The sequence below is a fragment of the Oryx dammah genome, unplaced genomic scaffold, assembly GCF_014754425.2.
Source record: "Oryx dammah isolate SB20612 unplaced genomic scaffold, SCBI_Odam_1.1 HiC_scaffold_18, whole genome shotgun sequence".
Lineage (NCBI taxonomy): Eukaryota > Metazoa > Chordata > Mammalia > Artiodactyla > Bovidae > Oryx > Oryx dammah.
The window spans coordinates 40,867,302-40,893,953 of NW_024070202.1; the positions used below are offsets into that span (position 1 = coordinate 40,867,302).

Genomic DNA, 26,652 nt, shown 5'->3' on the forward strand with positions numbered 1-26,652 from the left:
CAGAAATACAAAGGATCATAAGAGACTACTATCAGCAATTATATGCCAATAACATGGACAACATGGAAGAAATGGACAAATTCTTAGAAAAGTACAACTTTCCAAAACTGAACCAGGAAGAAATAGAAAATCTTAACAGACCCATCACAAGCACAGAAATCAAAACTGTAATCAGAAATCTTCCAGCAAACAAAAGCCCAGGTCCAGATGGCTTCACAGCTGAATTCTACCAAAAATTTCGAGAAGCTCTAACACCTATCTACTCAAACTCTTCCAGAAAATTGCAGAGGAAGGTAAACTTCCAAACTCATTCTAGGAGGCCACCATTACCCTAATACCAAAACATGACAAAGATGCCACAAAAAAAAGAAAACTACAGGCCAATATCACTGATGAACATAGATGCAAAAATCCTTAACAACATTCTAGCAATCAGAATCCAACAACACATTAAAAAGATCATACACCATGACCAAGTGGGCTTTATCCCAGGGATGCAAGATTTCTTCAATATCCGCAAATCAATCAATGTAATTCACCACACTAACAAATTGAAAAATAAAAGCCATATGATTATCTCAATAGATGCAGAGAAGGCCTTTGACAAAATTCAACATCGATTTATGATAAAAACTCTCTAGAAAGAAGAAATAGAAGGAACATACCTCAACATAATAAAAGCTATATATGACAAACCCACAGCAAACATTATCCTCAATGGTGAAAAATTGAAAGCATTTCCCCTAAAGCCAGGAACAAGACAAGGGTGCCCACTTTCACCACTACTATTCAACAAAGTTCTGGAAGTTTTGGCCCTAGCAATCAGAGCAGAAAAAGAAATAAAAGGAATCCAAATTGGAAAAGAAGAAGTAAAACTCTCACTGTTTGCAGATGACATGATCCTCTACATAGAAAACCCTAAAGACTCCACCAGAAAATTACTAGAGCTAATCAGTGAATATAGTAAATTTTCAGGATATAAAATCAACACAGAGAAATCCCTTGAATTCCTACACACTAATTATGAGAGAGTAGAAAAAGAAATTAAGGAAACAATTCCATTCACCATTGCAACAAAAAGAATAAAATACTTAGGAATATACCTACCTGAAGAAACTAAAGACCTATATATAGAAAACTATAAAACACTGATGAAAGAAATCAAAGAGGACACTAATAGATGGAGAAATATACCACATTCATGGATCGGAAGAATCAATATAGTGAAAATAAGTATACTACCCAAAGCAATCTACAGATTCAATGCAATCCCTATCAAGCTACCAGCGGTATTTTTCACAGAGCTAGAACAAATAATTTCACAATTTCTATGGAAATACAAAAAACCTCGAATAGCCAAAGCAATCTTGAGAAAGAAGAATGGAACTGGAGGAATCAACCTGCCTGACTTCAGGCTCTACTACAAAGCCACAGTCATCAAGACAGTATGGTACTGGCACAAAGACAGAAACATAGATCAATGGAACAAAATAGAAAGCCCAGAGATAAATCCACACAGGGAAACCTGGCGTGCTGCGATTCATGGGGTCGCAGAGAATCGGCCACGACTGAGCGACTGAACTGAACTGAACTGATGGACAACTTATGTTCGACAAAGGAGGCAAGATGGATAAAAGAATCTCTTTAACAAGTGGTGCTGGGAAAACTGGTCAACCACTTGTAAAAGAAAGAAACTAGATCACTTTCTAACACCATACACAAAAATAAACTCAAAATGGATTAAAGATCTAAACGTAAGACCAGAAACTATAAAACTCCTAGAGGAGAACATAGGCAAAACACTCTCCAACATAAATCACAGCAGGATCCTCTATGATCCACCTCCCAAAATACTGGAAATAAAAGCAAAAATAAACAAATGGGATCTAATTAAAATTAAAAGCTTCTGCACAACAAAGGAAACTATAAGCAAGGTGAAAAGACAGCCTTCTGAATGGGAGAAAATAATAGCAAATGAAGCAACTGACAAACAACTAATCTCAAAAATCTACAAGCAACTTATGCAGCTCAAGTCCAGAAAAATAAATGACCCAATCAAAAAAATGGGTCAAAGAACTAAATAGACATTTCTGCAAAGAAGACATACGGATGGCTAACAAACACATGAAAAGATGCTCAACATCACTCATTATCAGAGAAATGCAAATCAAAACCACAATGAGGTACCATTTCACACCAGTCAGAATAGCAGCAATCCAAAAGTCTACAAGCAATAAATGCTGGAGAGGGTGTGGAAAAAAGGGAGCCCTCTTACACTATTGGTGGGAATGCAAACTAGTACAGCCACTAGGGAGAACAGTGTGGAGATTCCTTAAAAAACTGGAAATAGAACTGCCTTATGACCCAGCAATCCCACTGCTGGGCATACACACTGAGGAAACCAGAATTGAAAGAGACACGTGTACCCCAATGTTCATCGCAGCACTGTTTATAATAGCCAGGACATGGAAACAACCTAGATGTCCATCAGCAGATGAATGGATAAGAAAGCTGTGGTACATATACACAATGGAGTATTACTCAGCCATTAAAAAGAATACATTTGAGCCAGTTCTAATCAGGTGAATGAAACTGGAGCCTATTATACAGAGTGAAGTAAGCCAGAAAGAAAAATACCAATACAGTATACTAATACATATATATGGAATTTAGAAAGATGGTAATGATAACCCTGTATGTGAGACAGCAAAAGAGACACAGATGTATAGAACGGACTTTTAGACTCTGTGGGAGAGGGAGAGGGTGGGATGATTTGGGAGAATGGCATTGAAACATGTATACTATCATGTAAGAAACGAATCGCCAGTCTATATTTGATACAGGATACAGGATGCTTGGGGCTGGTGCACAGGGATGATCCAGAGAGATGATATGGGGTGGGAGGTGGGAGGGGGGTTCAGGATTGGTAACTCATGTACACCCGTGGCTGATTCATGTCAATGTATGGCAAAACCAATACAGTATTGTAAAGCAAAATAAAGTAAAAATAAAAATTAAAAAAACAATTGCTCAAAATTCAGAATTTTTATGGTTCAACAGAAGTTATTTCAGCTGTACAGCAAAAGATTTAAACACATACACATATTATTTTTCAGATTCATTGCCATTGTAGGTTATTATAAGATATTGAATATAGTTTCCTGTGCTATACAGTAGGTCCTTTGTGTTAATTTTATGTATAGCATCATGTATCTGTTAATCCCAGATTCCCAGTTTATTCCTCCTCTCTTTCTCCTTTGGTAACCATGAGTTTGTTTTCTCTGTGAGTCTATATTACAGTTCTCTTTCTCTGACTTACTTCTCTTAGTATGATAATCTCTAGGTCCACCCATGTGGCTGCAAATGGAATTATTTCATTCTGTTTGTATGCCTGATTATATATTCTGGTATAAATTGTGCACATTTATACCCTTGTTTTATGCCCTTTGGGGGCAAAGCCAAGTGTTCTAGAGGTGTGCCTTGGGTGGCACTTGCAAAAATCAGGGCTCCAGAAAAGGAAAATAGTTCTTTTCTGAAGGATACTGGTGAGGTATAGTGAGGCAGAATGAGAGCACAGAGATGGTATTTGCCAGGTTATGTTCCATAGGCCTCTCAGTTCAGTTCAGTTCAGTTCAGTTGCTCAGTCATGTCCGACTCTTTGCAACACCATGAATCACAGCACACCAGGCCTCCCTACCATCACCAACTCCCGGAGTTCACTCAAACTAACGTCCATCAAGTTGGTGATGCCATCCAGCTATCTCATCCTCTGTCGTCCCCTTCTCCTCCTGCCCCCAATCCCTCCCAGCATCAGGGTCTTTTCCAATGAGTCAACTCTTCACGTGAGGTGGTCAAAGTATTGGAGTTTCAGCTTTAGCATCAGTCCTTCCAATGAATACCCAGGACTGGTCTCCTTTAGAATAGACTGGTTGGATCTCCTTGCAGTCCAAGGGACTCTCAAGAGTCTTCTCCAACACTACAGTTCAAAAGCATCAATTCTTTGGCACTCAGCTTTCTTCACAGTCCAACTCTCACATCCATACATGACCACAGGAAAAACCATAGCCTTGACTAGATGGACCTTTGTTGGCAAAGTAATATCCCTCTAGATAAATGCTAATCCTGAAGTCTTCTCCTCAGATCAAAGCTCCAGATTAGGCAAGGAGGTCACTTCAATAGAAGGAATGGGAGTGTTTCAATCTGTTGAATGTTCAGTGTCCTTGGCATGGCAGTCTGCCAGGAGCTGTCAGTTCAGATGTAGTCACATGAGAGAAACAGAAGCCCCACTGGCCTCTAGAGCCAGGCAATCAAGAGCTATCCCCTGGGAAGCACTGTCCAAATCCAGAGCAACAGATGTAAAAACCAAATCACCAAATCTGTGTAAAAGCTCCCTCTGAGAGACTTTGCCAGCAAAAGTCCATCTAGTCAAATCTATGGTTTTTCCAGTAGTCATGTATGGATGTGAGAGTTGGACTATAAAGAAAGCTGAGCACCGAAGAATTGATGCTTTTGAACTCTGGTGTTGGAGAAGACTCTTAAGAGTCCCTTGGACTGCAGGGGATCTAACCAGTCCATCCTAAAGAAAATCAGTCCTGAATACTCATTGGAAGGACTGATGCTGAAGCTGAAACTCCAATACTTTGGCCACCAGATGCAAAGAACTGACTTATTGGAAAAGACCCTGATGCTGTGAAAGATTGAAAGCGGGAGGAGAAGGGGATGACAGAGGTTGGAAGGCATCACCAACTCAATGGACATGAGTTTGAGTAAGCTCCGGGAGTTGGTGATAGACAGAGAAGCCTGGTGTGCTGCAGTCCATGGGGTTGCAAAGAGTCGGACACGACTGAGTGACTGAACTGAACTGAGAGATACTGGTTCTCCTTAGCACTTCAGAGGGAGAATGTGAAATTGGCACCCGCTGGCTGGAGTGAGGCAGAGTGGGAGCATAGCATGGTGTCCAAGGTGGGGCAGGGGAGATGGCTGCTGCCTGCTAGAACAAGGCATAACAAGAGTGTGAAGATTGTGTTGCCCTCTCTCCCCAGCAGGTCTGTGTGTGTGAAATGAGATGCCTGCCACACAGTCTGACATTTTAAGGTTAGCAATTGAGCCTCTTACACGTGCATTCTGGGCATGTTTTATTCTGCTGCTTTTGCACCTGGCCCCGGGGCAGGTGACTCTGCACATATGAGCTCTTTAAGTCATTTCTCAGTTTGTTATACCTTTGTGGGTCTTGTGGATGCAAGACCCATTGACTTAGAAAGCTGTATGTTCAAGGGGGCTCATCGCTCAGCTGTAGATCTTAAAACTTAGAGTGCCCAATTGTAGAGTCATACTCTTTGCTCCTTAGGAAGCAGCTATGAGTTTTACATTTCTTCCTGAATGTTGATAGCTGTGATCGGTGTTGGGTTTATGGCAAAATTATGTCTCAGCCTCTGCTTCTTGCTTATTGTTAGATTTTTCTCATTTGCTCTATGTATCAGTTCAGTTCAGTCACTCAGTCATTTCTGACTCTTTGTGAACCCATGGACTGTAGCACACCAGGCTCCCATGCCCATCATCAACTCCCAGAGCTTACTCAAACTCACATCCATTGAGTGGATGATACCATCCACCCATCTCATTCTCTGTCGTCCCCTTCTCCTCCTGCCTTCAATCTTTCCCAGCATCACAGTCTTTTCCAAGGAATCAGTTCTTCATATTAGGTGGCCAAACTACTGGAGCTTCAGCATCAATCTTTCCAATGAATATTCAGGGTGGAATTTTTAGGATTGACTGGTTTGATATCCTTGCAGTCCAAAGGACTCTCAAGAGGCTTCTCCAACACCACAGTTCAAAAGCATCAATTCTTTGGCACTCAGCTTTATGGTCCAACTCTCACATTCATATATAACTCCTGGAAAAACCATAGCTTTGACTAGACAGACCTTTTCTGTGCCTTTTAATGTGCTTTCTAGGTTGATCATAGCTTTTCTTCCAAGGAGCAAACATCTTTTAAATTTCATGGCTGCAGTCACCATCTGAAGTGACTTTGGAGCACCCCCCCAAAAAATAAAATCTCTGTTTCCATTGTTCCCCCATCTATTTGCCATGAAGTAATGGGACCAGAGGCCATGATCTTCATGTTTTGAATGCTGAGTTTTAAGCCAGCTTTTTCACTCTCTTCTTTCACATTCATCAAGAGGCTCTTTATTTCCTCTTTGTTTTCTGTCATAAGGGTGGTGTCATCTGCGTATCTAAGACTATTAGTATTTTTCCCAGCAAACTTGATTCCAGCTTTTGCTTCATCCAGCTTGGCATTTCACATGATGTATTCTGCATATAAGTTAAATAAGCAGGGTGACAATATACACCCTTAACGTACTCCTTTCCCATTTTGGAACCAGTTTGTTGTTCCATGTCCGATTCTAACTGTTGCTTCTTGACTTGCATACAGATTTCACAGGAGGCAAGTTAGGTGATCTGGTATTCCCATCAATTGAAGAATTTTCCACAGCCTGTTAGATGTTTTCCTGGTATTCTCTTGCTTTTTGATGATCCAGTGGATGTTGGCAATTTGATCTCTGGTTCCTTTGCCTTTTCTAAATCAAACTTGAACACCTGGAAGTTCACGGTTCATGTACTGTTGAAGCCTGGCTTGGAGAATTTTGAGCATTACTTTACTAGCGTGTGAGATGAGTGCAACTGTGCAGTAGTTTGAGCATTCTTTGGCATTGCCTTTCTTTGGGATTGGAATGAAAACTAACCTTTTCCAGGCCTGTGGACACTGTTGAGTTTTCTAAATTTGTGGGCATATTAAGTGCAACACTTTCACAGTGTAATCTTTAGGGTTTGAAATAGCTCAACTAGAAGTTCCATCACCTCCACTACCTTTGTTTGTAGTGATACTTCCTAAGGCCCACTTGACTTCACATTCCAGGAGGTCTGGCTCTAGTGCATGATCACACCATCGTGGTTATCTGGGTCATTAAGGTATTTTTTGTGTAGTTCTTCTGTGTATTTTTGCCACCTCTTCTTTATCTGTTCTACTTCTATTAGGTCCATACCATTTCTGCTCTTTTTTGAGCCCATCTTTGCATGAAAATTTCCCTTGGTAATTTTCTCTAAGAGATCTCTGATCTTTCCCATTCTATTATTTTCCTCTGTTTCTTTGCACTGATCCCTTAGGAAGGCTGCCTTATCTCTTTTGCTATTCTTTGGAATTCTGCAATCAAATGGGTATATCTATCCTTTTCTTCTTTGTCTTTAGCTTCCCTTCTTTTCTCAGCTATTTGTAAGGCCTCCTTAGACAACCATTTTGCCTGTTTGCATTTCTTTTTCTTGGGTATGATCTTGATCCCTGTCTCCTGTACAATGTCATGAACTCCATCCATAGTTCCCCAGCAGCTCTATCAGATCCAATCCCTTGAATCTGTTTGTCACTTCCACTATATAATTATAAGGGAGTTGATTTAGGTCATACCTGAATGGTCTAGTGGTTTTCCCTTCTTTCTTCTATAAGTCTGAATTTTGCAATAAGGAGTTTATATGTGATCCACAGTCAGCTGCCTGTCTTGTTTTTACTGACGGTATAGAGCTTCTCCATCTTTGACTGCAAAGAATATAATCAATCTGATTTAAGTACTGACCATCTGGTGATGTCCATGTGTAGAGTCTTCTCTTGTGTTGTTAGAAGAGTGTGTTTGTTATGACCAGTGCATTCTCTTGGCATAACTGTTAGCCTTTGCCCTGCTTCATTTTGTACTCCAAGGCCTAACTTGTCTGTTACTCCAGGTATCTCTTGACTTCCTCCATTTGCTTTCCAGTCCCCTATGATGAAAAGGACATCTTTTTTGGGTGTTAGTTCTAGGAGGTCTTGTAGGTCTTCACAGAACCATTGAACTTCAATTTCTTCAGCATTATAGTTGAGATATATACTTGGATTACTGAGATATTGAATAGCTTGCCTTGGTAATGAACAGAGATCATTCTGTTGTTTTTGAGACTGCACCCAATTACTCCATTTCTTTAAGGGATTCTTGCCCACAGTATATAATGGTTATCTGAATTAAATTTGCCCTTTCCAGTCCATTTTAATTTACTGATTCCTAAAATTTTGATTTTTACTCTTGTCATCTCTTGTTTGACCTCTTCCAGTTTGCCTTGATTCATGAACCTAACATTCCAGGTTCCTATGCAATATTGCTTTTTACAGCATCAGACTTTACCTCCGTCACCAGTCACATCCACAACTGGGACTTGTTTTTGTTTTGTTCCATCTCTTCATTCTTTCTGAAGTTATTTCTCCACTCTTCTCCAGTAGGATATTGGGCACCGACCAACCTGGAAAGTTCATCTTTCAGTGTCCTATCTTTTTGCCTTTTCATACTGTTCATGGAATTCTCAAGGCATGAATACTAAAGTGGTTTGCCATCCCCTTCTCCAAAGGACCACATATTGTCAGAACTCCCCACTGTGACCCGTCTGTCTTGGGTGGCTCTGCATGTCATGGCTCATATTTTCATTGAGTTAGACAAGGCTGTGGTCCATGTGATCAGTTTGATTAGTTTCCTGTGAAAAAGTCAGTCACTGTCTGCATTGCTCTATGTACAAGAACTCCATAGCTAGTTTTTAGGTGTTTTGTTTTAAGAGGAAATTGCTCCATATGTAGCTATAGATATGGCATGTTGGGGAGAAAGTGATTTCAGAATCTTCCTATGTTGCCCTCTTCACCTGGAACCAGAGATAAATATTATTAAAACAGCAAATATAAATAATATAGCAAAATAACACATTTCAGCAAGAAATTATTTGTAGGAGAAATTTCTTAATCATAGTGACTCAGCTGTCCTTCAGTTGGTTACTCCACTCATACCCCCTACTTATACTTATATAAGCATACTACCTGTATGATGGTTTCAAGACTGCAATGGGAAGACAATGAAGGAGGGACTATGCCAAACCTTTGACTGTGTGGATCACAATAGACTGTAGAAAATCTTAAAGAGATGGGAATACCAGACCACATGACCTGCCTCTTGAGAAACCTATATGCAGGTCAGGAAGCAACATTAGAACTGGGTATGAAACAACAGACTGCTTCCAAATAGGAAAAGGAGTATATCAAGGCTGTATATTGTCACCCGGCTTATTTAACTTATATGCAGAGTACATCATGAGAAACGCTGGGCTAGAAGAAGCACAAGCTGGAATCAAGATTGCCAGGAGAAATATCAATAACCTCAGATATGCAGATGACACCACCCTTATGGCAGAAGTGAAGAGGAACTCAAAAGCCTCTTGATGAAAGTAAAAGAGGAGAGTGAAAAATTTGGCTTAATGCTCAACATTCAGAAAACAAAGATCATGGCATCTGGTCCCATCACTTCATGGGAAATAGATGGGGAAACAGTGGAAACAGTGTCAGACTTTATTTTCTGGGGCTCCCAAATCACTGCAGATGGTGATTGCAGCCATGAAATTAAAAGACACTTACTCCTTGGAAGGAAAGTTATGACCAACCTAGATAGCATATTCAAAAGCAGAGACATTACTTTGCCAACAAAGGTCCATCTAGTCAAGGCTATGGTTTTTCCAGTGGTCATGTATTGATGTGAGACTTGGACTGTGAAGGAGGCTGAGCACCAAAGAATTGATGCTTTTGAACTGTGGTGTTGGAGAAGACTCTTGAGAGTCCCTTGGACTGCAAGGAGATCCAACCAGTCCATTATAAGGGAGATCAGTCCTGGATGTTCTTTGGAAGTACTGATGCTAAAGCTGAAACTCCAATACTTTGGCCACCTCATGCAAAAAGTTGACTCATTGGAAAAGACTCTGATGCTGGGAAGGATTGGGAGCAGGAGGAGAAGGGGACGACAGAGGATGAGATGGATGGATGGCATCACTGACTCGATGCACATGAGTTTGAGTGAACTCTGGGAGTTGATGATGGGCAGGGAGGCCTGGTGTGCTGCAGTTCATGGGGTTGCAAAGAGTCGGACACGACTGAGCGACTGAGCTGAACTGAACTGAAACGAAAGGTTGCTACTTAATAGTCAGTACATGTACCTCTCACATTCTTATCAGACCTTTAATTTTAAATGATTATTCAGATATCTTAGTGGAAATATGCAACATTAATATATGTTGATATTTCAAACAAGTTCCAGAAACAGGAAATTTTTTAGAATCTTGCTCTGTAGTCTATATCAAAAGCTGCAGATACTTAACACTTTCTCATTAACCATACTTATTTTAAGATGCTTCCTACAGTTCATTTAGTCATACGGTGATGTCCAACTCTTTACAACCCCATGGAATGCAGCACGCCGGGTTTCCCTGTCAATCACCAACACCCAGAGCTTGAACAAAGTCATATCCATTGAATTGGTGATGCCATCCAACCAACTCCTCTGTCGTCCCCTTCTCCTCCTGCCTTCAATCTTTCCCAGTGTCAGGGTCTTTTCCAAGGAGTCAGTTCTTCACATCAGGTGGCCAATCTATGGGAGCTTCAGCATTCGTCTTTCCAGTGAATATTCAGGACTGATTTCCTTTAGGATTGACTGATCTGATCTCCATGCAATCTAAGAGACTCTCAAGGGTCTTCTCCAACACCACAGTTCAAAAGCATTAATTCTTCATCTCTCAGCTTTCTTTATGATCCAACTCTCACACCCATACATGACTACTGAAAAAACCATAGCTTTGACTAGATGGAACTTTGTGGGCAAAGTAATGACTCTGCTTTTTAATATGCTATCTAGGTTGGTCATAACTTTTTTTCAAAGGAGCAAGTGTCTTTTAATTTCATGGCTGCAGTCACCATCTGCAGTGATTTTGAAACCCAAGGAAATAAAGTCTGTCACTGTCCCTATCTATTTGCAATGAAGTGATGGGACTGGATGCCATGATCTTAGTTTCATGGATGTTGAATTTTAAGCCTACATTTGCACTCTCCTCTTTCACTTTCATCAAAAGGCTCTTTAATTTGTCTTCAGTTTCTTCCATAAGGCAGTTGTCATCTGCATATCTGAGATTATTGATATTTCTCCCTGCAATCTAGACTCCAGCTTGTGCTTCATCCAGTCCAGCAATTCAAATGATGTACTCTGCATATAAGTTAAATAAGCAGGGTGACAATATATAGCCTTGACATACTTCTTTCTGAATTTGGAATCAGTTGATTATTCCTGTCCAGTTCTAACTGTTCCTTTTTGACCTGCATACACATTTCTCAGGAGGCTGGTAAGATGGTCTGGTATTCCCATCTGTTTATTATTCACAGCTTGTTGTGATCCATAGAGTCAAAGGCTTTGGTGTAGTCAATAAAGCAGAAGTAGCTGTTTTTCTGGAATTGGCTCGCTTTCTCTGTGATCCAAAGGATGGTGGCAATTTGATCTCTGGTGCCTCTGCCTTTTATAAATCTAGCTTGAACATCTGGAAGTTCTTAGTTCACGTGGTGTTGATGTCTAATTTAAAGAATTTGAGCATTACCATACTAGAGTGTGAGATGAGTGCAAGTGTGCGATGATTTGAACATTTTTTCACATTGTCCGTCTTCAGGATTGGAATGAAAACTGACCTTTTCCAGGCCTGTGGCCACTGCTGAGTTTTCCAAATTTGTGGGCATATTGAGTGCAGCACTTTCACAGCATCACCTGTTAGGATCTGATATACCTCAGCTGGAAATCCATCTCTTCAACTAGCTTTGTTCATAGTGATGCTTCCTAAGGCCCACTTGACTTCACATTCCATGATATCTGACTCTAGATGAGTTATCACAGCATCATGGTTATCTGGGTCCTGAAAATCTTTTTTGTATAGTTCTTCTGTGTGTTCTTTCCACCTCTTCTTAATATCTTCTGCTTCTGTTAGGTCCATACAGTTTCTGTCCTTTGTTGTGCCCATCTTTGCATGAAATGTTCCCTTGGTTTCTCTAATTTTCTTGAAGAGATCTCTAGTCTTCCATACTATGTTGTTTGCCTCTATTTCTTTGCATTGCTCACTGAGGAAGGCTTTCTTATCTCTCGTTGCTATTCTTTGGAGCTCTGCATTCAGATGGATGTATCATTCCTTTTCTTCTTTGCCTTTCACTTCTCTTCTTTTCTCAGCTATCTGTAAGGCTTCCTCAGACAACCATTTTGGCTTTTTGCATTCCTGTTTTGGTGAATGATTTTGATTACCACCTCCTGTACAATGTCATGAACCTCCATCCATAGTTCTTCAGGCACTCTGTCTATCAGGTCTAATCCTTTGAATCTGTTTGTCACTTCTGCTGTATAATTGTAAGGAATTTGATTTAGGCCATACATGAATGTTCTAGTGGTTTCCCCTAGTTTCTTCAATTTAAGTCTGAATTTTGTAATAAAGAGTTTATTATCAGAGCCACAGTCAGCTCCCAGTCTTGTCTTATAGATAAGCTATAAGACAATAAGCTGTAAGACAATAAGCTCTGACAATATAGAGCTTCTCCATCTTTGGCTGCAAAGAATATAATCAATCTGATTATAGTATTGACCATCTGGTGATGTCCATGTGTGGAGTCATGTCTTGTGTTGTTGGAAGAGTGTGTTTGCTATGACTAGTGTGTATTCTTGGCAAAACCATCTAAAGATGTTTCCTTAGATGTCCCCAATAACTAAATTATCTTCTTTAATGCTTATAAAGTGGGGTTTGTAAAACTATCTTCCACTAATTACCTATCCTGTCATCTTTACATAATGACCATAGTCCTCACCTGTGTAGACTGAATGTAGTGTCAGGGCAGAACAGTAGCTGTAGCCTTACTTCTGGACTCTAGGTCAGTCCAACTTCAGTTCTCTCCTCCACACTGGCCTCATTTATGCTTCTATTACTGTTTAGACACTCATTCTTTTCCAGAAATAAGCCCTTGTCTTTGTATTCTCCTCCCTTGCTCCTGCTTATCCCTCTCAAGACATCCTCCAGGAAAGAAATCTTTACATGCAGTAAATATGAATATTTGTCATGAATATTGTCAAACAGATCAAAGAACTCCTTCCATAAGATTTAGAGAGTCAAGTTACTATTGCTTCACCCTCTACCCTGCCAACCTGATTAAGCTCTATGACCATCTGAAAATAGCATTTTCAGATTTCACAGAGCAAACGACAAAGCTAAGTGAAATGCTGCTGCCACTGCTAAGTTGTTTCAGTCGTGTCTGACTCTGTGTGAACCCATAGATGGCAGCCCACCAGGCTCCTCCATCCCTGGGATTCTCCAGGCAAGAATACTGGAGTGGGTTGCCGTGTCCTTCTCCAACGCATGCATGCATACCAAGTTGCTTTAGTCGTGTCCCACTCTGTGTGACCCTATGGACAGCAGCCCACCAGGCTTCTCTGTTCACAGGATTCTCTAGGCAAGAATACTGGAGTGGGTTGCCATTTCCTTCTTCTAAGTGAAATATTTATAGTAGCAAATTGTCAAGCATGATTAACTTTCCTCTCATAGCAGTATGCTTGTATAGCTTCACTCTCTTAAGTCATTCTGTAATAAATCTACCTAATACCAAGAACAAGACAAATAAAACTGTTACACAGGTAGTCTAATTTCACTGTGATTTAAATGTGGGCATGTTTACTTCCTTGTGACTAGAAAACACTTTGGTATCCTATCAAGCTACAGATTCTGATTCAGTAGGTCTAGGCTAGAACCTGAGATTCTGCATTTTTAAGTTCACAGGTGATGCTGAGGCACCTGACTCAGATTTCACACAGTGAAATAAACAAAAGTTTAAAACGTTTGTCCTTAGCTATGTCACTCATGAAGCGCTAGTTCCTTCATGAGTGTATAGAATGGAGCATTTCGGAAATATGTGCACATAAGCTTACTAGCATCTGAGAACAGTTGGGAAAAGAGAATAGGAGTTAATATGTAAAAAAACTCAAATAGGGTCAATAATAGCTAATATATAGTTATAGTAGTAATATCAAATATTGTTCAAATCATACATATTCAAAACTAAATAAATGAAAAGCAAATCATTTTTCTACTAAAGGAAGTTTTTATTTTCACAAATATTTAATAATACAGCTACGTTTGAGCCAAGAAAGGAAAAAGCAGACTATGGATGTATTTTTTTGATACCAGTGTTTGGCACTAATTCATCTTTAATTCCTTAACTCAACTAGCTGTAAATAGGAAAACAAATATAGGTAATTCTGTTACTATATGCAGAAAATCATAATGAATAGTGATTAATTAAGTGGAGTGGTTATTTATAGTTGTTGGTGACCATGAAGAGGCAGACAGAAAGCAGCCACAGTGTCTCTAATACATTGAACTTCAACCAGAAACACTGAACTGAGGGGACACACCTGCAACAAACTCCAGCTAGAAAGATACTCTGTAATTCAGACCAGACATTGATACTGGGTTAATATCAACAGATTATCACACATGTAAAAAGCTAACATACAGCTATGTTTCCCCTAAGAGGACACCCGCTTTAACCTCTTTTTCTGAGTACTGAAAGCTCTACACATCGTCTTCATGTGCTCATCAGCAACAGTGAGCCTCAACCCATTTTAAGATGCTACAGGTTCTCCAGTTTATGTTAACCCCTTTGCAGATGATACATATTTTCAAACTTTAAGTTTTAAACACCTGGTTTTTGGGGTGATTTAACAATGTTGAATAAAAACGTGCCTCTCTAAAATATAGGGCAATTTTTCAATGAAGAAAAACAGACTAATCCATCCATGTGTACAATTATACTTGCTCTGGGGCAATTAAGTCAACATGAAACATACTCCCTAAAGTGCCGAACTCCCGCCTCAGCGTGTGCATGTGGAAGCACACGTACACGCATCCCAACTCACTTGTCATATAAAAATCACTGTCTCCCGTTTTTAAAACAAAGGATTATACTTTCTACTAGATATTTTTAATGTATTTCATTTATCTTTATGTATGGATTGTTTTTCCTTTTGTAAATTTAAAGAATTTAAAGAAAATATGGTAAGTAATGGTAAAAATTAGAATATAGAGAGGACTATGGGCTCATAAGTCAAAACCGTTTCCCGCCTACCAATTCAGAAGACATAAGAGGGGCAAGTTCCATCCCTGGGTCAGGAAGACCCTCTGGAGAAGGGCATGGCAACCCACTGCAGTATTCTTGCCTGGAGAATCCCATGGACAGAGGAGCCTGGCGAGCTACAGTCCATAGGGTTGCAGAGTCAGAAATGACTGAAGCGACTTAGCACACAAATAATATGAGGTGCATTTCTGTTTGAAGATTTAAAATCTGAAGCATTGATTGGTTATACAGTTCTATCTACCCTTAGGTGGGTATGTAATTTTTTATTCAGTTCTTCTGAACTGTTTCTGCTTTATTTACATCATTCAACCCTATTTCGTTTAAAACTTAAAGAAGTACCCTTTATATTCTTCCTAAATCAACGTGCCCACAGGTATCCTAAGGTCGTGAGAGTAGACTCAGTATCAGAAGACAGATGGCTGGGATCTCACATGTTGTTTTGCCAAAAGTTTTACTTTCCTTTAGATTTGATGAATTTGTTAACAAAAGAAACCACTCCTTGCTCACAAACAGTTTCAATTTTTATGGATAATTATTTGAGTTAATTTCAATATACAGTCATTTAAAAAAAAGAAACACAAGCAATGAAGTAGTCACAGCTTATACATCACCAGATTGGGCCTATCTATATCCAGACTTGAGCAGCACTGAGAAGTCCCTCCTCAATCTGGAGCCCCAACAGGGAAAGGGTCCTGAAAAGTACATCCACCCCATGGGCAAGACTTCAGATTGAAGTTTTGGGGTCTCCCATTTATAATCCCAGGCTGCTGCACACAAACAGATAGCATCATCAGTTTGCTTGCAAAATTGCAGTTTTGGCTTTTAACTTTTACAATGCTGTTTGTTTCACCTCGTGACTCATCAATATTTCTTAGAACCCCTAGGGGGCTCGTAAGGCCTTCAGGGGTTTAGTAGATTCCAAGATCCACTCTCTTTCTCATATAAAATACTGTCTGACTGGCAGGGCTTACAGGCAGGCACGGAATTCATTGTCCATTCAGTGTCCAGGCAGGTCAGAAACCTGTTCTCCTGCTCCTGAAGCATGAACTACACTTTGTTCACAATTTTAATTTCTCTAACACATCCCCATATTTTAGGAGGATACTTTTTCTAGTCCCAGGAAATGAAAGGATATTGCATCAGTATGTTTTGAATATCTTCAAGATTTTTCCAAAGATCCTTCCAAACTGGTGTTATCTCAGTTTGCAGTTTTGGGTATTTATTTACCCTGGCAACTGACATGACAAGATTATTCCTGATTTTAGTATCTAAACAAACCAGTTACTAATAATTTATCCTATAAAACACAAGGCAGAATGTGGTCCATCATCCCCTTCTATGGGGAGCCTTTTTAGGAGGACTTGTGGTCTCTACCATAAGTGAACTTCGGCTTAAGAAAGCAGGACTACCTAGCGATACGTCTTCTGGTAAAAAGGAAAGGTCTTTCATAATCTAGAATTTAAGTTCTGCACCTTTAAAGCATGAAACTATCTTTTTATTTCCTTATCCCCCAACTGGCTCAAAAATTGGTTAAGGAAAAAGTTCTAAAGATTGAATTTAGAAATAGTATTTCAAAAGGACATATTAGATTCATACAGAAACAAAAATTCAGATAGAACAATTAGAAAATTAGAGTAAATGTTTTGTGACATATCAGGAACTAGACAAAGTACAAGATTTACTTTGGAACGTCTTTTAATGTTCAAAACCAGTCTTTCTGAGGTGACAATGAAAGCAAAAAATTTTACAACAAATAACTATGAATGCATGTTCTACAGCTAGTAATCTTCCACACAATAATTTCTGTATTATCATTTACATCTCTCAGTACTAGCACAGAATTCTGAAGGTGCCAAGCATAAGTTGTATGCAACTGAGTAGAAAGATGAAAATTTGCTCAGATTTCCAGAAGAGCTGTAGAACATGGAAGATAGCAAAGTTCTCAAACATGTCCAAATGCATAACCATTGACAAAAATATAAGCCCATATTGTTATAAATACCATGGTTATAATGCCTTGCGGATGCTGTACAAAGAATTCCATAGAGAAAAAAACTTGAGAAATGTATAATAAATGGTTCATAGGCCAGTCATTTAGTTTATGTTTTCAAATATCTTTCAAAATATTTGCTCTTCAGAGGCAATGTACTGATAGTACTGGGTCTGTTTTGCAGGGACACTGATGAGGATAGTGATGTTTTCCTTTTGATGAGGAAAGCTAATTCAGGGTCCAGGATTTGTGTAGAATGACCATCTCTCTGCTGAATTTAGCACTGGGAATAAATCAGTGAATCAGTACCATGTGAAAATAAGTGGGTCACGCTCAAGCCACATCTGTAGAAACTGAAGTCCATTCCATTGTGAACATGTTGAATTTTTTAAAGTGCTGGTTTTTTGTTCAAAGTGTGGATTTTAATGATGTCTTAATAATCCTTTTGAAATGTGCTGCTGCTTATGGGTGGCGGGTGGGAGGGAGTGTCACCAGTTCTTGAACTGTAAGATAAGGTGTTTTGCAAAAATAAAGCATGAAAATCTTGACTTCTGTAAGGTGATAATAAGAAAGATCCTGACATAGCTGGTGCATAAATGTAGAGACTCTTTTGCTGCCTGGAAAGAAGAAAGATAAGGTACATATCAGAAATTCATGGAAAAATAGTTAAGACTCAAATTTTATATATTAAAGATGTTATATTTTCTAGAAATCAGCCCAATTTCTCCAGCTGTAGAGAAAATTTCTCTGATGTACTTCACGGATAAGGCAGTTATTTTCCCATTCCAGGGTTCATGGAAGGCTCCTCCCCAGCTCTCAAGAGCTGCACGCAGTCAAATAAGGAGGGTCATTCATTAAATCTGCTCTGCATGACCATTTCCACTCCTTGCTGTCCCTTCAGACCATCCTCTGTTTAGTGGTGTATGTCCTGCTACTTTTGAAAAGACTGTTGGCTCATTCTCTTTGTGATCTATTGAATAAATCCACACCTTCACTCTCCCGTCTTTACTTTATTCCCTCTGCACAGCGTCTCCTTATTTTTGAGTTGTTTATAAATCTTCCCAAAGGCATAATTAATTACAATATTCAACATGAGGCCTGTTTAAGGAAATCTACATCTGTGATTCTTCTAAATCTAGTAAATCAAGTAATCAACCTAGAAAATTTTTCTTCTCTATTTGTAAAGAAAAAAGACACATTGTTGTATAAAGAGCAGCTACTTTCCTTGTAACAGTCAGAAGTTTAAGCCAAACCAATGTACTTGTTGATAAAGACACTCTGGAAAGTTTTCAGTCTTTCACTTACAGCTGCATAGCTCTGCTGAATCGCTCAGTTGTGTCCCACTCATTGTGACCACATAGACTCTAGCCCTCCAGGCTCCTCTATCCATGGGGATTCTCCAGGCAAGACCTTCCCGACCCAGGAATCAAACCAGGGTCTCCTGCATTGCAGGCGGATTCTTTACCTGCTGAGCTACCAGGGAAGCCCAAGCTACATAGAGACCCAAGATGTTGTATATTCAGGGCTCATTAAGCATTGATGAAATAGGTTGTGTAATTTTAATAGAGAATAATACCCAAAAATTTACAATTACTATAGTTCATTTTGAAAAGCTTATTTTCCCACTAGAACAAGTTTTTGTTTTAACGTGGCTTTTCAATAGGTGATATTTTGGTTATATAAATGGTCATATGAATTACTGTGTTTAAATATAACTGGTTACTGGATTGATGACAGGTTTTAAAGGTGATGCCATATTTCCTTTATTATAACATGAATGTATTAGCATTTTGAATATATTGTGTCCAAGTAGACTGCAGGCAGAATTGTTCAGTCTCCTTTTAAGGAAATATATATAGGCAGAAAGCATCAATACAAAAGATCGAGTTGCCTTCCTCAGTCTAAGCTTTCAATCTCACGAACATACACAAAAAAATTGGTCCAAAAAGGCCAGTTTGTTTTTTAAATCTTCAATTTAACTGATTCACACTTTGAAAATAGACAGTTTTATACTGTTACAATTTAGTTTTCTGTAATGTCTTCAAAAAACAGAATGGATGCTGATAGATCCATGGCTACAGGAAAATCATAAATTTTTATTAGGGATTAGCTGTGAAATTCATGTAAAATAGCATGATTTGAGCACATTAAGGTCAATAATTGTCAGTGGCAGCTCCAGAATTTCTATGCAGGGCATTTTACTGTCAGCAGTCTGATTGAAAGTGGAATAAGAAGACTTGTTTTAAAATTGTGAATTGTTTTCTTCAGAGCAATTTGCTGCTGCTGTTGTTCACTTGAGAAATTATGTCCAGCTCTTTGCAATCCTATGAACTGGAGCATGCCAGGCTACCCAGTGTTTCACTATCTCCCTGAGTTTGCTCAAACTCATGTCCATTGAATCAGTGATGCCATCTAGCCATCTCATCCTCTGTCACCCTCTTTTCTTCATTCTCTCAATCTTTTCCAGTGAGTCGGCTCTTCACATCAGGTGGCCCAAAGTATTGGAGCTTCAGCATCAGTCCTTGCTTTAATTTAGATTTCATATATATATATATATATTTTCTTCTTCTTCTTCTTCTGGGCTTCCCTGGTGGCTTAGATGGTAAAGAATCTGCCTGCAATGCAGGAGACCCGGGTTCAATCCCTGGGCCAGGAAGGTCCTTTGGAGTAGGGAATGGCAGCCCATTCCAGTATTCTTGCCTGGAGAATTCCATAGGAATGAGGAGTAGACAGAGGAGCCTGGTGAGCTACAGTTCATGAGGTAGAAAATAGTAGGAAGCTACCAAGTGACTTTCACTTCACTTCATTTTTTATCTTTCATATCCCAGGGAAGGAACGGCGGATAGAACCTATGGGTTAGTGGAGAATTCACTCCCCTCAGGCCATACCAATGCCACCTATGATTATTAAAGAAAGGCTTCCATTTAGAGAAAATAGGGTCTGGCATACACTCTTTTATGTACAAGGGGACACGGGTACTAATATTTAAAACACAGAGGCCTGAACCACCTCTTCAATTTTGCTAAAACTCATCCGTCCATATTTATCTGATTTTTCCTTTACACTCTAATTATTTGGTTTTAGTGAGTTCAACATTATCTTTATTCTATTTTTCTTGTACTCATTTAATTCTAGCTCCTGAATTATAATCATTCATCAGGGCTTCCACATGGAACATCTAGGGTACATGTCATGATTTTGGACAGCACGTCTATATGCAGCAGCTCTGTTTTTATATTAATACACTTAAGCGAGTGAAGTCGCTCAGTCGTGTCCGACTCTTTGCGATCCCATGGACTGTAACCTACCAGGCTCCTCTTTCCATGGGATTCTCCAGGCAAGAATACTAGAATGGGTTGCCATTTCCTTCTCCAGGGGATCTTCCCGACCCAGGGATCGAACCTCGGTCTCCCACATTCCAGGCAGATGCTTTAACCTCTGAGCCACGAAGGAAGCCCATATAATACACTATTTGCATTTAAAAATAGCATATTTTTATCTGATTTTATCTCTACCATTTACTGACTTTTTAATTCTCATTATTTTATAGCTTATCTAATTTTACTTTTTATTTTCTTTTCCTTTATAAATTTCAGTCTCCCCAAATAGCTGCCATTTTCAGTTTCACATAATGTTTCCTAGTCAGATATATTAAATTATTTGTGATTTTAAAAATAACTATCTAGAAATAAGAAATAAAAATTGAGTACATGTATAGCTTTTGTGCAGCATTCTAACTTTTCAAAGGTGACACCTTCACAGTTTAGCCCATTTCCTCCCAAAATAAAGATGAAATATAGTGATCTGTTTAATACTGATAAGCCTAAGTACTCATTCAGTCTTCATTTTAACTTATGTTAAGTGTCTCAAAGTTTCAAGGATGTATTAAAAATGATAGCTGACTAGACATGTTCATTAATATTTGAAGCCTAGTTTATAACTGTTTTGATAAAATGAAAACAAGTAATATTTAATGTTACTGAAGTCATATATGGTTTCTATTATATACTTACTTAATTTACTCTCTTTGATCTGCATGCACAATATGAAATCATAAAAGCAATAAACATCACCACACCAACACTGAGCAAGACGATCTCCACCAGGCCAAGGAGGTTTATTTTCCCAGTCACTCGATTTCTGAACATTTCTGCCTTCTCATCACCAATGGTACCAGTCTGTAATCAAGTTAATAAATAGTGTTATTTGAATAGATTTGAGAGCAGAATACTCAAAACTCTCCACTTATGTGTATCACTTTTATCAAAACAGCGCACGGATCTTTGTCTGCAAGACAAGCCTGTTGGAATTCTCTTTGCATGTCAAAGAAGACAGTAAATGCCCAGGTAGAATATTTAGAGAGAAAGAGATAATATTCCTCCCTTTAAACATGTTATCTAGTGCTATTGTATATACTGATTTCATTGATGAGTATAGCAGTCTTACTGGAGTCTTTCAGTAAGACTCCAGTTTCCCAAAGGTTACTTCTTAGTGACAGAGGGAAATGGCGAAGCTCAACTGTTTCTATCCTCTAAAGGCTTATGCATGGCATTTCCCAATTCTGTGGTTTGTCGGTTCCATGATTTATATTAAAAATATCTTGTCAGGCACTAGATAGACTGCCTACATCTACTCTAATTTGCCCATTATAAGCTTGGGTGGTTTCATTAGCACTACAAGGCTCATATTGAGTTATTTGGAATTTAATATTTTCATGACTCTTTCCTAACACATGAACTATGATAAGAAAAATTATCTAATAAATGCATTATGAAGTATTTTTATTTTCATAAAAGTTAAACTTAAGTCTAACGTAATCCTGATACTTCTGTATGACTTGCTTTAAAAAATAATTAATTATATAATTAATATTGTATAAATTCACCCATAGATACAATGGAAAGACAAGTTTAAATACTGTGTGTGTATATATATATATTTTTAATTTTCAAACATCAAAAACTTTTTCTGTATATTAAGAAGCTTACTGTTTTTAGTGACTAATAGATAAAAATACTAACCTCATTAAGCCAAAGAATAGGGACAATATAGTTGTGCTTCAGATTCTTTAGTGCACTGTAATAAACATTGAAAATAAGTATGAAAATATATACTAATATGCTATACACATATGACAGATATTAGTAATTACTAGTGAAAATAAATGTTCAGAAATTAGTTGCTTTTACAACCTGGTTAAGTCACTTGCTTTGTTTTCCCTGTAATGAAGCATTTAAATTTTAATATTGCTGTTTCTCAGATATCTTTTCTACATACACATCTGTTTCATACAGATTTTTAAAAATATTTATTTATTTTTGGCTGCACTGGGTCTTTGTTGCTGTACATGGGCCTTTTCTAGTTGCGGCAAGCAGGGGCTGCTCTGTAGTTGCTATGCATGGGCTTCTCATTGGAGAGGCTTCTCTTGTTGTGGAGCAGAGGCTCCAGGAGCGCAGGCTTCAGTAGCTGCTGCATTTGGGCTCAGTAGTTGCGACTTGAGAGCTCCAGAGCACAGGCTCAGTTGTGGTGCACGGGGTTAGTTTCCCAGAGGCATGTGGGATCTTCCCGTACCAGGTATCAAACCAGTGTCCCTTGCAGTGCAAGGTGGACTCTCAAGCATGGAACCATAGGAAAACCATCTGATACAGGTTTTTTCATTAGAATTTTCCTATGTATGTATTTTCCCTTTCAACAAATTATACCCAGGAAACTAAAATATGAATGCTGAAACTATTGTCATAAAAATATTTGGACAGTTAGCAAAGAGAGAAATACCAGAAATACTCATTCCAAAATATGGGTAAGTACCATTTCACTACACATTAGATGTAATTCTAAATTACAAATGACAGTTGTAAGCATTTAATAATTATTTAGTGACATTAAGCCAAACAGAAGTTGAAATTTTATTTCTATCTCCTTTGATAGATATACCCCGCATCTTACAAGAAAATTTGAAAAATCGAAATGAAACTTGTTTAAGAAACTCACTCAATTTTTCTTGCTGGCTTGACCAGTATGTTGATCTGCAGCCGTTTTGCAAACCGTAAAGTAAATCCAGTTATCTAAAAAGAGAACAAATTAATAACCAACTTATTTGAAAAACATTCTTTTATAATATCCAGACCTTATGTTTGTTATGTAGAGCCTAAAAGGTGAAAGTGTACTACTTGAACCTGTGAAATTTGTTGTTTATTATTTGGACTTAATCAGACATATTAAATATTACACATGTATCTTTTCATAATTACATTTTATGAGTATATGCATGTGTGTATACAGATATATCCTTGCCCAACCTAATGTCAAGGTTTAGATAGATTTGTGACATTTACTTGAATTGATTTTGGGGCATTAGTAACGACATCAATAGTAGTGAAATCTAAAACTCATTTGACAAAATATATCCTGGAATTTAAATATGTACTCAGTCAGAATCCATGCATCATCAGTATAATTATAATGTTATTTCTGTCATCATTTAAACTAAAATATGACTACTAAAGTCCTGATATTTTATTTATCTGTTGAAAAGGGGAATATTAATATAAATGAAAAATTGAAACTGTTAAACTATAGGGACTTAATAGATCTTTCTTGACACTAAGAAATATATTTGATCTTACCTCAAATGTATTTATACCCATAAAAAATTTTAATCCCTCATAATCCACAGGGTCCCTTCATATAAGCAATATTTGCAGTTAAGTATAAAGTACATTTGAAAGAGTAACATGTAAAATCATTTTAATCCAAATAGAATGATTTTCATTATTCCTGACCTTTGCTGAAAAACTAAAATTATCTTGACATTTCATAAGCAACAACAGGAAGAAATCACTGTAATTTTCCTTGAAGTAAAAATAAGTAACTTATTAAGAATGTAGTACAATAAATGTGACTAAATGTGATTGATAGAAAGGAAATAATTTTTTCTTCATTTTTAAAAAACAAATCTGATCAATAAAGTATTTGCTTACAGGTTCAACATCTAAGTACGTGCTATGTTCTTCTTCATTTGGACTTAAGCCTTCAATAGGTTCTGCAAGTTCAGGACTTCCATGTAGAAAATGAGGAAGTGAAATGTACACAGGTTTTCCTGAAAGCAAGTTTTAAGAGACAGTTGGGGTAAATCATTTTCCTCATTTCATATACCACTTAGGAAAGATTTCCTTGAAAACAAAGCTTTTTAATTTAAAAAAAGAAACACAAATTTGGCTTTGAAATCTTATCAGGGGATGAGAGTGAGGGAAAATTATTGTATCTGATCACTTTTGAACAAAAATAAAATGTAAACTTCTATGTCATCCTACTGACTATTTAGTTAACGTCTGTTGTTCATCCCTTAGGTGTTTATTTTCACCTTAGGTGTTTTCAGTATGTAAAGCTTAGCTACTGGACACAAAGTTACAACCATATGCCTTCATGTTTCAGGCTGTAAAATGTCTTTGGACTGAGAATTTATTTAAAGAGGCTTTTCTTTCTTTATTCTCACCCACTCTAACATGAAGAAGGTAAGCAAAATAAGATAGACTCCAGATGCCATGTTTGAATCAATTTTTGTTTCAGAGACATCCTAAAGTATACTTATTTTATTTACAGATTCTAGGGTAGAAGAAGAAAAATGTCAGATGGACAAGTTGGGATGCTCAAAATATTCTGCAAACTATTTTCATTTTACCCTACATCTAAAAGGAGCACAGCCATTCTACACAGCAAAAGAAATGGTCAGAAATGAAAACGTTACCTGTGGGTGGGAGAAAATACTTCCAAAACACATATCCCAAAAGTGATTAACATCCAAAATATACAAGAATTTACACAACTCAAAAAAAAAAAAACAATTTAAAAATGAGCAAAAGACCTAGAGAGAAATTTTCCAAGTAGCACGGGAAGTATCAATAAGCATGATTATACTTAATAAAAACTAGGTTTTGCAACACGAAAACAACTGAGACCTTGAAAGCAAGACAAACATCAAAACAAAAATATCCTACCATCACTCTTACTTTCTGCCCTATTGCTTTCTCACTTTATATTTCTGGTGGAAAGGAATCCTGGGTGAAGTTTACATTTTAAAGGATAATGCAAATTATGCCATGGATTGTGACACTGAGAACTTGTACTCACCTTCTTTGCATTTGCTAATGTCTAACACACCATATAAGGTACAATTTTTTGAGATGATTTTTTCTGTGCAGAAACAGTGGTTGTCTGGATTTTGAAGTGGAGATGCAAAAGCCAAGGATGGAAGAATAAATCTATACACAGGGATTCCTTTCAGATTCATTTCAGCTCCAAACACAGCATAGATAGACCTGAACACAGATAAGAAGGAGCTTCATTCTGGGACCTAAACTTCGTCGTGGAGATTCGTTTTTTCTTATATTTAAATTTATATTATTGCTGCCTTAAATTAGAAAAATTAGATATAATCTTATTAGAATCCTTACCTTTTAGGGAAAAAAAAACTTGCAAAATTTTAAGACACACTAGAACTTAATACTTGAGTATGAGTTATTCTTATCTTTGTTTTCAAATGCTTCTGAGAATAATTTTTGCTTGTGAATTACTGTGGAGTATTTAATTAAGGCATTCCTCAGTTTCCTTTATAGATTAAATATTTTCTAGTCCCCAGATGACTATTTGAAGAAATGCTGTTCTCTTCAATTATACAGATAAGGAAAAAGATTCAGAGATATTATGCTTGCTTTCCCAGTGTTAAGAAACCAGGTGAGCATTCAAGGATACAGGTGTAGGTGCCAATGCTTGTGTGATACCTATTGGGCCCCCGTCAATTTGAAAAGATGCTGTATTGTCAGAGGGGCACATGAATATAGTTTTGTGATTGTGGTATCCTCTTCTTTACAAAGACTGGGGATGCCTTTCTAGACTTGACTGTTATCACTCTTACTGCTAATTTAGTAAAAGAATGAAAAAAGTAGTTCTTACTTAAAAATAACAAAAAGAAACTGATTTGCATTATACACAACATCCTTCTACATCAAATTTTAAAGACTCATAAATACATTGTGTGTGTGTGTGTGTGTATTGGTGGCTCAGCTGTGTCCAACTCTTTGCAACCCCATGGACTATAGCCCACCATGGTCCTCTGTCCATGGGATTCTCTAGGCAAGAATACTAGAGTGGTTTGCCACTACCTTCTCCAGGGCATAAATACATCATGAATTTCACATTGTATTTATTCTTAATCAGGAAAAAGTCCCTAAAAGTATTTTATTTTTCTCAAATGACATGATTAATAAGCATGAGTTTCTTGGTCTGTGTTTTATCACTTACAGAAAGAATTCTGACTTGGAGAAATACATCATTGTCTTTCTCTTACCTGCAAATATCAGAGGAGAAAAATCGCAATGTCCTTGTCTTCTCAACAAAAGGTGGAAATGAGGCTGCATCTGTTTAAAAACCAAATCAGTGGCAAGGGATTAGATGGAAAGAGTGCGTCTTAGACAAATCTAGAAATCTTGATTCCAGCATAGTTAAGAGAAATGTAATGCAAACTGTATATATAAAATTAAAATTCTCCAGTAACTGCATTTTAAAGATGAAAAAAAAGTATCAAATATATGTTGTTTAACCCCATATATCAAAAATACCATCATTTTAACAT

General features: G+C 37.8%; 1 protein-coding gene across 6 annotated transcripts in view; it reads right to left on the minus strand.

Moving 5' to 3' along the window:
* Positions 1-16,704: 16,704 nt before the first annotated feature.
* Positions 16,705-26,652, minus strand: part of LOC120878123 (platelet glycoprotein 4) — a 94,613-nt gene continuing 84,665 nt past the window's right edge. For all 6 annotated transcript variants that reach the window (XM_040260737.1, XM_040260734.1, XM_040260736.1 and 3 more), the window contains 7 exons: positions 26,368-26,437; positions 25,152-25,339; positions 24,002-24,120; positions 23,013-23,086; positions 22,043-22,097; positions 21,035-21,199; positions 16,705-17,638 (listed from right to left, as the gene is read on the minus strand). In XM_040260737.1, the coding sequence (XP_040116671.1) occupies positions 21,035-21,199; positions 22,043-22,097; positions 23,013-23,086; positions 24,002-24,120; positions 25,152-25,339; positions 26,368-26,437 (671 nt within the window). In that variant the 3' untranslated portion in view covers positions 16,705-17,638. The remainder of the gene's footprint in view (positions 17,639-21,034; positions 21,200-22,042; positions 22,098-23,012; positions 23,087-24,001; positions 24,121-25,151; positions 25,340-26,367; positions 26,438-26,652) is intronic.